The 16201-nt window shown below is 40.7% G+C and overlaps 1 protein-coding gene across 1 annotated transcript in view; it reads right to left on the minus strand.

Annotated features, from left to right (window-relative positions):
• Positions 1-6853, minus strand: part of jag1b (jagged canonical Notch ligand 1b) — a 26233-nt gene extending 19380 nt beyond the window's left edge. Inside the window, exons 1-2 of the mRNA XM_079688721.1 lie at positions 6465-6853; positions 5901-6206 (exon numbers count right to left, since the gene is read on the minus strand). Coding sequence (XP_079544847.1) covers positions 5901-6206; positions 6465-6521 — 363 coding nt within the window. The 5' untranslated portion in view covers positions 6522-6853. The remainder of the gene's footprint in view (positions 1-5900; positions 6207-6464) is intronic.
• Between the last annotated feature and the right edge of the window lie 9348 nt (positions 6854-16201).

The raw sequence follows: 16201 nt of genomic DNA on the forward strand, positions 1-16201 counted from the left end.
TCTCTGCCTCTAAACTATTAGGATGAGACAAATGGGCAGTTGAACTGGACATCCACCCAGCAGGAGGGTGCATCCGTCTGGTGCACTTGAAACCAACCATATATAACAGCGCTGCACTGGACCAATTGCTATGATAAATCAAAATTAAAAAAGGGGTTAAAATGTTACATTGGAAATGATAACATTGCTCCCAATAGAAACATGATGTCCAAGTCAGTTCTTTTTTATAAAACTATAGTGACCTGTGCAATGATTGGTGTAAAAAAAAAAATCAAGTCTAAAGTGCTAAAGCAAACTGTTGTCTGCAAGAATTAAGTCAAGAATGAATTGACATAAAAAGTGTTTGTGACTGATGGTGAGAGGGCACCGAGAGCGAGGCTTAATGAGTGCTACACTCTGCAGGGCCCGTCTTGATTTCAGCACTCCCGAAAACGCTTTGTCCGATTCAGGGTCGGTAGCGCTCACACCAATATCAGCTTACACATTCGCGCTGCCCTGTGCCACAGTCTTGAGAGAGCGAACAATGTGCCTGCGAACGCGCATGACAGAGGCAGAGAGAAAGTATGCGATTGTGAGAAAGTGTAATCCACTTAAGTGGTCAAGCATCCACTAGAAAACACCTACTTGTTATATTCACACACATGCTGGCCCCCAGCAGCGCTGCCTGAAGGCATTTCAGAAATTCTGCATTGCTACTATGGCCCTCTTTGCTGCAGTGACTTCATGGTAAACAAACCTTTGCTCGAAGGAAACCCCCTGTTCACTTTCCAAAGGGAGAAAAAAAGAACAAGGTATGACTCACTTCTGGACCGATTTCCATGGCTTTACCTTGTTTTGTAAACCATTCAACTTTCAATCTTACCAGGAGACATTTGTCTGATCATGTGCCAGAGTTTCACTGCAATCAGAAGGGCAGCTATTATTTGAAATGCAGTGCTCATCAGCAACGCAGACTTTACGGTATATCCTGACTCACAATTGACTGCAATTACTTGACACAGAACTCAAGTGAGTGAGTCAGAGGCAGCGTTTCCGCCTGGGGGGCGTCTTGCCGTCATTTGACAAAAAAATAAGATAATTCGAGAGAAGATCGAGAGTTTTTATCGCTTGAAATTACGAAAAGGAAAAAGGACGCCCTCTCAGCCCTGGTCTGGCGGAAACACTGGTCAGAGGTAATGTGATACCAAATCACCGACTACTGCGACCCAACCTAAAGCTAGTTATAACACCCCAAACAAGAGTCCTCTACCTTTGGTCTTCACTTCATGTTTTAAACAAAAAAATTGCAAAATATCTTTGGTTTTGATTTCATATTGTGGCCATTTTCTCTGTCTGTATAACTGTACTTGAATGCATCCTTAAAGTAGTTGCACTCCCACCTGCATGTCCACCTAAATCTTTGAATTAATTGGGGATGGGAAAAAATTATTTGAGAAAGCTACCCAAAACAAATCCCACATATAACGCATTGGGCGCATTGTGAGTTCATCCTTCGAACGGGAACTGAAATGCATCACAACGACACTGAACTGTCTGAAGTATATTGTCTGACACCTCAACCTTTTAATATTAGTCATTATTGCAACATTGAATTGGCGTGGTTGTGACTAACATGAGAAGTGATACAAAACTTGACTAGAATTTGTAATCTACTAAATCCCTTCAGTGACCCTTCAGTAACCTCTCAAACAATGCAAGCATATTTGATCAACATGTTATCAGTTTACAGGCATTAGGAACAATGAATCCCTGCCAACTGAAAAGAAAAATAAGCCTGATTCACCTGCTACAAAAAGAAACTTCAGATTCTGACGGGTGGAAGTAAAATCATTAAATCACTTTGTAGTGAACTGCTGTCAAGAGGCACACATTTTAATGGGTTATAGGCTGATTCCTTTAAAGAGCAGTCCTCCAACAACATAACACACCCAAAAACTGCATGATTTGGACTTGTCTCAACATGGAAGCTGTTGCAACATCCTCATCACCACACACGTTAGTACCACGATAACATGATTGACAACTCAATAAAATCAAAACCCTAAAACCCTGTGGCATTAGATAACAATGTTTTAAATTCTCTTATTGTCTTTGGTGTTCACATTAAGTAAACTACATCTGAACATCCCCAGGCTTATCAATGAAACAATAATGTTTTAGTGGTTTGATCTAACAAGTAGCATTGCCATTATTGAGATATTTGGTTCCCGACCGAATAACAGTGAGATACTGCCCAACTTGTCATTCACTAACACTCCATAACTCCTCGGCGGTTATCAGCTTTGAACTGTCTGCCACTGCCAGGTTCACTTTTCCCAGGCTCCCAGCTGACTCACAATTTCTCTTTGAACTACAGAGCACACACACAAAACACACGTCCAAGTGCAATAAGTGAGGCCATATGTCTTCTTATCTTTCCTGGCCAAGCAGGCACTGTCCAACAGACAAGTAACATAAGCGATAAAGATCACTCCAGTTTGAAACATAATGACTTGCCAAAGAACACTACTGGATCGTCTCAGTAGGGGAATATTGTACACACGCACGTGTGTGCGTGCGTGCGTGCGTGCACGCACGCACGCACCCTGCCCTACAATGAAAATGGAGCCATTTGATGAACCATTGCAAGGTAATCCAACAAAATACAAAGTGAGGCATGGCTCACGGAAAAACAGGCATAAGCCAAAGGTCTAAAAAAAAAAAAAAGGCATGGCACAACAGATTAGACTGGTCTGAGCCTACACTCAGCACACAGGAAATGTCAACAGTCCAGTCAAAGGGATGTTGACCTTCTGTATCAGTTTCCCTGAGTCAATCACTTCAATAATATCAGACTGAGATCTACTGTAACCAATGATTTGGGACTTCTAGGTAACACACCCTTGTTTGACATAAAACTCAGTCATGAAAAGACAACTATCATAATCACATTCAAAGGCAAGGAAGGAATGCATTGTTTTGCCAAAAGATTTTCATCAAAACAAGAGTTGCAGAGAGATCGTACAACCAACAGCTTATTAAATAACCTGTAGAGGTTCGTTAACCCCGGGGACACGATACAACCTCACCCAGAGGAAAGAATCTCAACTTTTGCCAACTGAAACAGACGCAAACAGATTTTGGATCTCTCACAAGGCAAACAAGATCCAAACCAATGAAGCCTGGGAATAAAAGTCAATATAAAGCATTTAACTAAACAAACAGCCAGTCATCCATCTTTTGCAATGGTCACTGGCCATTAATGGAAACAAAAACAAGGCACAGGTAAACTCCAATTAAAAAATGCATTTTCATTGGATGGCACGCTCCCATACAGCGTGAAACAACTTCGATAAGCAGCAAAACTTCACACTCACACAATACTGCAAGTTCACTGAGAAAGTTCTTAAAGTGAAAGATGGGGTTAGGTAGGAGGGAGAAAAAAAAAAAGAGAAAGAACACGTTTCTCTTCTTCTCTTCCCTCTTTCACTTGAGTAATTTGCACTTAACTGCCACATCAGAGCAGACTATATAAAACAAAAATGTCATTACCCAAAAAGCAGCCGGCAGCGCTTACCCTCCAGGCTGTGCTGACTATTGTTCTGAGACTCACCTCTTCCCAGTTCTCAGACAGCTCCGGCTTGTCAACAAATCAATCACAGTGATGCATGTATGTCTCGGTTCTGACAAAAGATGTCAGCATCATGAAAGATGAAGGAAAAATGAGCTATTAAATGAGGGGAATAATTAAATCAAATTTGAGCAGAATGCGGGGTGCCAGATCAACTAGGGCTTGAGATGCAAGGCAAGATATTACTTATATTAGAGAGTAAGAATATACACTATAGTTGGGACGTGAGCAAATAAGTGCTAATAAAAGTTCAGTCTAACTTATGTCTTCCATTCTTGTATAGGTGCAACATGGGCAATTCTGCTGAGGTGGCCACAGCGGCACGGCTCCGAGAGCAAACTTCATCACTGCTGAGTCTACTACATCTGCTTCCTGTTGCTTGCCCTGCACTGGCATTACAGCTGAACTGCCTCTATTATGCTCTATAATCCTCACTGTAGTCACTGAGGGCACACCATTGTCCCAGCTTGATACACTGTGAGGGACCTCACTTCTCTGTGGAATAAAAGCACAGAGCAGACATTGGCGAATCCATACAGGGCACTAAAACAACGATGTGCTAATGTTAAGGATGTTCAGCCGACGGCACTCAGACAGATGCCTGGCTCTACCTGATCTAAGCACATGTGTGTAGCCTCATTAAGTGCAGCAGTTACTGTGGGTGGCAAGGTTAAAGGGATGAAATGCCTGGGGTCCAACAGAGCGTGACTTAAACAAAGCCCTTGGCCTGGACAAGAGGCCAACTTCATGCAGCTCACAAGAGAGGATGAAGGGGGGGAAAAGCTTCATGAACTCGGAGTACCCAACAACCCAATTGCACCACACTGCCATCTGTCCACAGCAGCCAATCAACTGATGAAAAGGACAAAGAGTGATATCATACCTAACCTGACAATTGTTAATGTGCAGTGAAGTAAAGCACTTGAAGTGAAGGATGAGAGAATCTAACGAGCCGCTCGGTTCTTTTCCAAATCTCAACCTAGCTGCTCCAAAAACAGTTTTCTCCAATAGAAGTTGAATACAATGAATGTATATAGACACGACATTTCTTAAATGATACATTGACTACACCACATATAAATCATTTCTACCTAAATCAATGGATTTATGACTTTAATGACAAGGACATCAGCCATAAGGTCTAAGACATGTTGGCCATAGTTTACTTGTTATCACTAATATATAAAAATAAATTAGAAAAGTAAGCAGAGTGCTTAAACATGAAATGGAATGCTACCCATTGTTTAACTGGCTTTAACATCATAAGGAAAACACACAAATCTCAATGATCCATTCTACCCCAAAGGTAACACACTTGTACAAATGTTGTACTCAAAAGTCTTTCACATGAGATTTTCCAGTTTTATCACTTATCTGTGCCGTGTGAGGCCATCACCGCTTGAAATGACAGGAACTTCCATCAAGATTGTGGTAAAAATAGCCTTGATGTAATTGGACACACACATACCAGTGGACTGTGCCTTTCACCCATCAGGCACAGAGAAGGAGTTTGCGGGCCAAGCTGTGGGGCCAGTCAGTCTGAACAGTCCTACTTTTTTCACTAAATCGAAATGTGCTCCAGCATGGCAAATAATATCTTGCACAGAGCTACAACTCTCCCACAGGCCTGTCAGGCCCATTTATTTACTCTATGAAGAAGAGCTGACACTTGAGGAAACCCGAAAGTGGGCTTTCACTCTGGAGTTACTGAACTGTGCAACATGAGCAGCTGCCAGGGAATTCTGGGAGAATGCAGCTAACCCACCTTTATACTTGTTGAACTCAAGCCAGACAAGTAAAAAAAACATTTACGAGGAACATTTCAAGAATACATTGTACAAAGAAGAATCCAACCACATCCATGGTGGAGGCAATAAACAAAAATAGATTATCTTGAAATATTTGATGGTTTTTAACCTTAGGTCATAATTAGACCATCTTTTTTAGAATTCCCCATGGATTGTGACCACTTTAGGTTTTATGATGATTCAACATGCAAAGTTCTTTAAACACCATAACACAGACAGGCCTAGGCCAAATTGCGAAAAATACCTGCACCTGGTTAATTGGCGCAGATAATGAGGAGAACAGGGGGGTCTTTCCTCAAAAGGATAATTCACAGAGAGCTAACTACCGAAGAAAACCACTTTTCGGGAGAGTGAGAATGAGTGACGGACAGTAATTGCACATAACTGCCCTGCAAACAAACATGTTCTCTCCAAGAAGAAGAAATGGGAGAGAAAGAAGCGCGTCAGGAAATTCAGAAGTGTTTTTAAAGTCTCCAACTCACCGGCCAGGCAAAACTGAAGGCCAAAACAATCCTGGATTTGTCATTCCTGACAGAACTCTTGAAAGAAAAGGTATTTCCTCCGAGGACAGGCGTAGATCCCATTCCGAAGCTGCAGGGCCCTGCAACAGAAACTCTGGACTGGTATTCCTTCAGGCAAACTCTGAAAAACGTATTGCACTGGTCCCGTGTGCATTTTCTATCCGCCGTGGTCCGTGTGCCATCACAACACATGCCGTTCAGCAGCTCTCCGTTTGCATTGTGCATCGATAAGATTTGCAACTCGAATTGTCCCGATCCCTCTGACACCTGTTGAGGACAGAAGAGTGAGTGCAATGGAAAACTCTGACCCTATTATTTAAAAAAACAAATTGTGATTCAAAACGGGACCTTCTGCCGATAGTTACCAGACATTATTTGCACTTGCAGCAAGCTAACTTTGCATGAGACATGGTGACATGTAATGTTAGCATAGCCGTGCGCATAAAAAGGCGACAATCAAAATGTATGCAAACAGCTGAACTGAGTGACCCTCCCCGCTGTTTTACCCTGAAGAAGTCCACATACCTTGGCCAGAAAGCAGAGTAAAAAGGCAGCAACGACTGAGCCCCGTCTCAAAATCATGCCTCCGGACTGCTGTTGCCACTCGCTTGTTAGTAGTCGTCTGGCCGACACACGGCACCAGAGCTCTCCTCTGGTTTAAACATGCACGAGTGGGAAACAACACTTTGGTCAGCGGAGCACAGGTTCCCGGTTCATAGAAGACCTCTTCCTCGTATGTCCCTGAACCACTCCGCGAGTCTACTCTTCTTCGTTATCCGACACTTTGCCCCTGTTGTTGAAGAAAGTTTTTACACAGTGGCCATGCGGCAGCCGAGCCCACTGCTGACTGACTGACTAACTGACTGCTAGCCCGAGCTGGAGCTGGCTACACAAGTTCAGCAGGGAGGGAGGTTCCCGAGCCGCGAGCCTCCATATTCATGAGCAGCGCGCAGTGAGCCCGCCCCCTCTCACATCATGAGCATAATCATACACTCTTTGGCAGTAAGGTGGTGGGAAAAAAAGAAAAAAAATTAACTATGACCTGCAGTCATATTGATAATCACAATTCATCTCGACCACAAACCTAAATAAATGAATTAGATTTTCAGAAAAGCATCAATTGACCCTATATCTTCCTACATCATGGCTGCATTTGCGTACTAAACTCCCCACATATACAATTGTTTTACCTCTGTGAGATTTATGTGAATTTAAAAGGTGGGTAGACTGACTTTAGCTGGTTTTACTCTCCCCTACATTTGAGACATTAGGTAACGTAATGTGAAATCATGTGGACTGCAGAATAAGATTGCATCAAGGCCGGTGGCTGAGTCAAGGGCATTTAGTTAAAAAGAAGGGTATGTTTGAAATATTTCCTCATGAAATGCAAGCCTTGGATTCAATTCCATTGTTTTTTTTTTAAATAACTGCACATTTTCAGCGTAGTTTCAGAAATACTTGACATTAACATTTTTTCAATTTGAATTCATTCTGAACATTTTAACAATATGTTATTATCACAACAGTGCCCCAGAGTGGCAGACCTGCAACTTTTTTGCTTTTTTTGTCACTCTACATCAAGTAATAAATGACTTCATGTTTCAAATAATCAACTTGTAGTTTATGGCCACACAAAATGTATTCCAGAATGGATATTAGTCTGATTGAAACCGATGCTGACCAGATCTACTGCTTGAACATGGATATGATACACAAAGATATTATTTCCCCAGTATCCTTTTGGTGTCGAAGGGTTATAGCGACCAGGTGTACCTCTGCAAGAAGGTAATCTGTGAACTGGATCAGTGAATACACATTAAAACACACACACATAACCACACACACAAACACCATATGAGAGGATGGGAACCCCCTCTGCCCCTGTGGTTACTGGTTTGTGTGGACCAATTACACAGGTCATGCAATGGGTCACAATCTAGGAAACACAGTTGGGAACTGTAGCATTGCAGAGAGAGGAGCGAATCAATCAGTAACTACGTAATGTTTCACCATCACACTTTATAGCTGTTTATAGCTGCGTTTGGAACTGATAAGCAGAAAGGTCTGGTATTTTCTCTCTATTTGTGATAGAAAACATACAAGGAACCAAGGTCTAGGTCATTGTTTTCACCAAAGGCACCAAAGAGTGAAATAGCTTATCTTTTTATCTGAGATGCTTCGAAGATTTGTACGTTAGCTTCTGCAGGGAAAGCCCCATTTGTCATTAAGAATTGGTTTTCAAATGACACAAGGCATTAGTAGTAGTAGGTGAAGTATTATTGGGCTAAAATGTATTTTTATTCAAAAAGGGAAGCTTGTAAGTGTTATTTCCAGCGTAATAAATCCATGCGTTCAATATTACTATGTCACCTTTTCTTTGGGTGAACTTCAAGATGAAAGGTATGACTTCTTCCCGGCGCTCAACTGATACACATCTCAGGTTACAGGCCTCATTGAAATGATCTCTCTGTGTAATTAGGGTTAATTGGGAAGTTTTTAACCCTAGGGAGCTTTCTTTTCCTTGATCGCTAAAGACAAAATTGAGTCTAGAGATTGTAGATGGTTTGAGGGGGGGGGATGTGCCCCCGTGACCTGCCCAGAGGTGATGCTTGTGTTGTGATGACGACAGTGGTGGGAAACAGTGGTGGTGTTACTAAATGTCAGTGAAAAGAGATATACGTATATTGGGCGATATGGAGAAAATCAGATATTCAGGTATTTTTAAACATCTGGACAATATCGTATTGTCGGTTGACCTCAGTAACTATTGCACATATAATGACTTAGTGGGTAAAAACAAATAATAATAAATACATTTCAAATTGACTATTCATAAAGTATTTTCCCGTGTTTAGACATTAGACAAAAATTACATACATCATTCAAAACATTTGCTTTTTCAAACAGATGTTTCCATTTTGTACAGCCATGAAGGTTGCCTCCTTTCTTTAACCAGCTCTTCCATTGGAATACCAGCTTGCCCGTCCATTTTACAGCTATACATGTAGGTATCTATGCACCATGGTCAGTGTTCCCTGTAAGCATGGTCTGTCGTAGTCATGGAGCACAGACAGGGTTTCTCCTCTGAGGCCATGGTGCTAATCTCCTGCAGCCTTAATGTGATTATGGTAATGATCACACAAATGACCCCTAGGCTTTGGGGGATCCGTGGTTCACACATCCTCACACGGCGGCTGCACAGACGCTGTGACTCCACTGGCCCGCATACGAGACCACCAGACAGAGCCCGTCCTGGTGGCCTGCCCCTGTTCTTCTGTCCTCGCCGGGCTTGGAAGAGGAGAGTGAATGAACAAATAAATTCCAGCCAGGAACAAAAGAGCTGAACAGCCATGAGAGAGATGGATATCCTTTGTTGTCTGACACTCAATGCCGTATTCCAATCCAATTACCTCAGCCTTTTGCAACCCCTCCTATCGCAGTGCATGGCATTGAAGCCTGAATTCAGACTCGGACCCCTAACAAGAATGTGGTGGATTAGGTGCTTAGTGAGCATTCCCTTCCCCCTCTACCTTTACTAACATCTATGGTGCACTCTCTCCTAAAAAGATTTACAACTACCAGCCTTTTACTTACATGTTATTCCATTTATTTTCATGACATCGTCTGGCTCTCAAAGACACAGAACCAAATATCTTTTCTCTTGAATTATTTTATGCAAAAGTGAGTTGGCTATGTTGCATCAACAAGGTATCTCATTGTTGACAGTCAACAGTGAGAAATAGGAAAGTACCGCCTGACAGTGTAAAGGCAGATTCACATTTCAGCATCACGACGCGGGGAAAGTGACGTGAATGTCAACCGTCACACCTCTTCATATGCTTCTACACGAGACTGTTGAGGGTGAACACCATGTGGAGCAAGTCCTTCAACGCAAACATGTGTTTTTCTTTTTTTTTACTTATACAGTAGATGTTTGAGCTTCACTGGTCAGGATGATGTAGGAGTAGGGATTACATAAAGAAGGAGAAAGAAAGTTTGATTTGGAAAGTAAAGTAGTGCAAATAGCGTCCAGCAGTATTTAAATCATCTTTGATGAGAATTAAGAATTGTTATCAGGGTAATTTAACTTTTTTATTATTATTTAAAGCATTTTAAGATGTTACGAAACATTTCTTGAGGGGATCTGCTTAGTGGTCTAAAGTCCTTTACAGTAATTCAGTGGTGCCATGTAGGTAAGTGGATTACGCTAACTTATTGTATACAGCAGTTAAAACTGGCTCCAACAGGACTGGCTACAACAGTAAAAGGCTGCTTCGGCATACTTTTACTTGATTAGGATTTTAAATATATATTTTAGTCATCAAGTATGTTTGCAATGTATTGTTGGTACTATTACTGAAGTAAAAAATCCATCTTCCACCACTGTAAGTTATGCTGCTATTAAAGTCGTCCATTGAAACTCCATCTTCACCACGTATGCCACTCCCAAGTGAATGTAGGAATGTACTGTCAACACAATTACTTGAGGTTGAAAGTTGAATGCATAACATATCCTATTAATGTTTGACTCATCCATCTGGTGTTGTGGTACTGCTATGACGATCAACGGCCAAAATCTCCAAAAATAATTTAATACACAGCTGCAAAATCTTTGTGGAAAACCTAGACTCGTGGAGGCATAAATAGTTAAATTAAATTAGTGGATTCACCCAGTAAAGTCAGTCTTTCTGCGTGTGAGTAAAAAATGTGCGAGGTGAAGAAGCACATCTGAAGAGGACAGAAAGGGAGGATCTCTGTGTAGTTTAGTGTCCGTCCCAGTTAAAAGAATCAGTGTTTACATGGTGTGTTTATGGGAGCCGCTTTTACAGAACGTGTTACAGATGGTATCAGCAATCGGCGGTCAGATAAATATTATTTTCCACTGTTAAAGGTGGCCACTTTGTTATTTGCAAAGTTTATTCGAGAGCCTGTCCTGTGAGGTGATGGTATTTTGATGTCTGAGTGTGTTTGTGGTGAGTACCTCGATGCGGTTAGAGCCCAGCTGCTATGTGGAGGTTCAGTTAAAATTGGATTATAGAGGGTTAGGTTGAGAGCTTTGGTTTTTATGTCATTTGTTTCAAACTGTGCTTGATGCTGCAGGTGAGTCATTTATGTGAAGTTTATTCTAGTTGTCTTGTTTTTTGCTTGTGTCATAGAGTATGTCAATGGCACTGGGGAACTACAGGGGATCAGATCAGCATTCTCCATTAATAACCTGTTAATGGATCATCATACTGTGTGCATCCTCACACATCCATAATGCCCAGAGGTGTTTGATCCTGAGAGGGGAGGCCAGAGGGCCACAGTCAGTGAGACAAATCAGATTATCCCTGCTTAGGCTAGTATTTACTACTCACCAGCCTAGCATTTCCACCTGGCTGACAATACCAGGTCTCATACTGCTGAGCTGACCCTTGCGATCATGTGATTAAAGTATTTGCGTGTGAGTGCCTGATATGTCATTTCACAGTCGTTTTACTGTGGAGAGTCAGAGTGTGTTCGATTAGATTTGCCGCTGCAGTGGAAAAAATAACAAGCTGTTATGCCAAGGAATGTTTACGGCTTAAATCATTGATCAACATGACAACGTATCAGGTGGGAGGATGCACCTATTCAGGCAGGAAGATTAGATCCTTTACCCATCACACCATCCAAGGTGGTCCCCTCAGAGTTCGGAGGGCCTGTGTGTGTGTTTCCCCCAGGATCAGTGAGTCAGAACAGTGCTCTCTTCAAACAGGATATTGGCTGTGCTTTAGGTGACTGCAGCTAATTACCTGAACTTCCTATCTGGAGGAGGTGACACTGATAAAGCTCTTCCTATCTTTTGTCTCTGCTTGTCGATTATGTAGCACTTTAGATCGTGTGTAGGGGGAAAGAGAGAGACAATTATTCCTCCTGCAGACACGTCCAGAGGAACTTGATGTACATGAGCCCAGTCAAAACGACCTCCATTGCCAGCCTTGAAGGAAAATATTGATGCTGGCAAAGTCTTGACATCGCTTGCAGCATGACGTAGCACTTTTTCCATGACACATTTGATGATTGCTTCCAAATGGGCCTGTCAGTTTTAATATAGGCGACCCCGGCATTTCACTTTCCTCTAAAGTAAACAAAACCCAACGGCTCTCCCACAGACACACACACACACATAAATGCACACACACCATACAGAACATGTGATCACACACCAGGAATGAATCCTGAGATAGAACAGGCATTCGCTATAGCTGATGTATGTTTTCATGTTCAATCTTCTCACTCCTAAGGCGGTTCAAATTTATGTTGTTTTTGTACGTTCGCAGCTTGAAAGCCACAATGTTATTTCAGGAAACTGGATGTAAGGCATTAAAAAGTAATATGTGGTGTTAGGAAGTTAAAATGTGACCAATATGAGATTTAAATGCAATAGAAGAAGCCTGTCAGAATGTTTACTTTGCACTTTTCCTCACAGTAATTAATTACAATTTAGTCCAAGTCTACTCTGTTAATCTTATGTAACAATAAACATATTTCTAGTCATAGATAAAGTGCTGGGCTAAGACCCAATGCTAACAGTTAGTGAGTCAATATACTGACAATTAGATTATACAGTGTCAACTAACAAGGGAAGGACAATATTCAGTTTGTTTATATACGTGTGTCTGGCTGCGCTGCAGGAGAAGTGGAGCAGTCACAAAGAACATGGAAAAATGTGGGAACAGCTCCATTACAAGAGCCATGGCAGAGCTGAATATACGACGGCCCACTTCACTGGAGCATGTAAAATACCTGTTAATGTTAAACTAATGAGCCTACTTTCATTCCCATTGTGAATGTGCTGCTAGTTTAAAAGCTCTGACACACAATGTACAAGTGTACTGGTAGAAATATGCAAACTGTTGCTGCGCATGTGTTGGATCCTAAGTTTATTTAACACAAACTTTTCCACAATAAAATCCTAATTTGTCACTACTTTAATTAAATAGTTTAATATCTCGGGTATCAAGCAAATACACTCTCTTGGTTTTAGTTTGAAGATTGATACCAGGCAGGCAATAGCATGGCACTTAGCTTAGCATACAGCTGGGGAACCATAAACCATAAACTGCATTTTCAAATGGTCGCATTTGTTAATTTAAACATGGTTTGGCTTAAAATAAGTAGGTTTGTTAGGTGAATTATGTTAAATATTTTAATTAAAGTAAGTTGACCTTTGATTTCAAACAAGGCACAAACAACTGCCTTTTGGGTTTGTTTGAACAACTCATCAACCCCAACCTTATCTTTTGTAAGAAATGTATTTGTTACCTTTCAAAAACAAATATGAGACAAAAAAGGTTTACAATGCATTGAGCACAGTTCAGTTTTGTTGCATTGGAACATAATTTTTAGGAGACTGGGTTGTTTTGTGTATTCATTTTATGTAACATGTTGATTAGCGAGATGGTAGGCTGAGTTGGCTTCCTTTCACCTGAGCCATGTCAACTGTTCCTAATATTTTTCCAGTTAATTGACAGCTAGCACTTTTTTTGGCCACTTGGTAACAGCTGAATTCCTCACACACAATTATATCTTGATATGGAGTTGGTTTGTTACTACAAGTAACACCTTTAACAAACATGGGATCCATTGTTAATACAAAACATATTGATTATGCACAAAACTGGATTTACTAATGCTTTGTTGGATCCTATCTTAAGCTCAGTGTGTACCTTGGTGTTTCCCCACTAAGTGCTATTATTCCAATGTATTGATAAAACGACTCAGGCCATTAAGGAAGGCAAGGCAAGGCAAGGCAAGGCAAGGCAAGGCAAGGCAAGGCAAGGCAAGGCAAGGCAAGGCAAGGCAAGGAAAGGCAAGGCAATTTTATTTATATAGCACTTTTCAGCACGTGGCGATTCAAAGTGCTTTACAGATTAAAAGCAAAAGACATTTAAGAACAAATACAGCATAAATACATTATTAAAAAGGCATTTAAAAACAGGCATAAAAAACAAAGATAATGAAATAAAATAAATAAATAAATAAACACAGCAGGTACAGAATACATGACTAAAAAAGGCATACCGTAGTGTGAGTATGGGGAGCTTAATTAAAAGCAGCGGCAAATAGGTGCGTTTTTAATCTGGATTTAAAAATAGGAAGTGTTTCAGCGGACGTGCACAATTTGGGCAGTTTGTTCCAAATTGTTGGGGCATAATAACTAAAAGCTGCTTTTCCATGTTTAGTGGTTATTCTCGGAACAGAGAGCAGACCCGACACAGAAGACCTGAGACTCCTGGATGCTTCATAGTGATGGAGCAGGTCGTCTATATACCTCGGTCCTAAGCCATTTAGTGATTTAAAAACTAGCAGTAGTATTTTAAAATCAATTATTTGGCAGACCGGAAGCCAGAGTAATGATCTCAGAATCGGAGTGATGTGATCCAATTTTCTAGTGTCAGTGTTTACTCGAGCAGCAGCCTTCTGAATCAGCTGCAGCTTTCTGATAGATTTTTTAGTGAGCCCTGTGAATACACTATTGCAGTAGTCGAGTCCACTGAAAAGAAAAGCATGGACAAGTTTTTCTAAATCCTGTTGCGACATTAATTTTTTAATCCTTGATATATTCTTCAGGTGGTAGTATGCAGACCTAATAACTGTTGTAATGTGACTTTTAAAATTCACGTCTGAGTCCATCACCAGATTTCTTGCTTTGTGAGTTACTTTTTAGTCTGCCGACTGAAGCTCTGTGATTACTTTTAATCGGTCCTTCTTTGCTCCAAAAACAATGATCTTAGTTTTTTGTTTGTTCAATTGGAGAAAGTTCTGAGTCATCCAGTCAGTGATGTGCTCAATGCAATTGCTCAGTGTTCTAATCGGAGAGTAGTCTCCCGGTGTAATTTAAAAATAAATCTGGGTGTCGTCTGCATAGATGTGATAGCTGAGATCGCTGTTTTTAATAATTTCAGCCAGAGGTAGCATAGAAATATTGAAAAGCAAAGGTCCTAAGAGGGAGCCTTGAGGAACCCCGCATGAAATATTTATCAGGGCTGATTTGTAATTGCCTATTGAGACAAAGTTTGTTCTGTCCTTTAAGTAAGAGCTAAACCAGTTTAGAGCTGTTGCTGAAACTTCCACCCAGTTTTCAAGACGGTCTTTATATATAAAGCACTTTATTTTAAACAGTATTTCCAGGCAGGCAACAAACTTAACATTAAACAAACTTGCAATTGAGTAATGTGTAGCCTCTGCCAAGTTATGAAACTGCACTACTAACATATGACTGTTTTTTTTTTTGCTTGAGCTGACAGACCTTTTATCTTAGTACAATATCCTGTATTGTAGACAAATTAGATCTTTTTCAGATAGTTTGTGAAGACAAAGCAATGTTATGCTTCTGTTTAGCCTGTACAATAGGAGCTGTGACACTCGATCTACGGTAAACCTCAATATGGTTACATTTCACTAAAGCTTAATAGGCAACAGGAGGGTTTTATTGCCATCTCTTTTTTTTCTTGGCCATGACTCTCAAAATGCTGTGTGAAGTAGTCATAAAGCTGTCAGTGGTAGCAATATTTTCCACACAGCATAATGATAAATAGCATGTAGGCAATGCATGTGTGGGTGTAATACAGACAACACACTGTACTAATATGTAATATCTTTTTCCAAATGATCAGTTTGTCTGATGGGGTTGTAGTCTGCAGGCTGCTTATGTTGTTGCTGTGGGAAAATAACAAATAACTATCTGGTTAGACTATCTGGAGTACTGCATTACTGCCATTTCTTGGTGTTGCTTATTCTTAGCAATGTTATTGGCTGAGCTAAGGAGTTAAAGAGCTAATTATATGTTAACATAACTGGGTAAAGACATATACATATTCATAAGTTCTTCTAGTTTGAGTTATTTATTATATAATTCTATGTATATTTTGTGATTTTGTTGTTGTTGCTGACCTTAAAATGAGTTCAACTGTCACTGTTTGAGAGGAAAAATGACAAGGTAGCGTAACTGAACATGTTGGCCACATAATATTTCCTAAATCCTGTGAAGGCAGGGAAATACTGTGCACAACAGCACTGCATCCAAGACACCACGTAGAGAGAGAAATGTGAATGTGTACGCTCATAATTTCCTTCTTCCTGTAGCTAAGAGCATTCTAGTGCTTAAAGTAGGAATAAATACACACCCAGGAAAAGTGTTGCATTCATTTGGCTGCCTTCAGAGTAGACAGGTACAACACAATAAATGAAGACTGGAAATGTACTCCAGTGTTGTGCTCTATAAATGTATCTTGAAT

Source organism: Notothenia rossii, assembly GCF_949606895.1.
Source record: "Notothenia rossii genome assembly, chromosome: 6".
Classification (NCBI taxonomy): domain Eukaryota; kingdom Metazoa; phylum Chordata; class Actinopteri; order Perciformes; family Nototheniidae; genus Notothenia; species Notothenia rossii.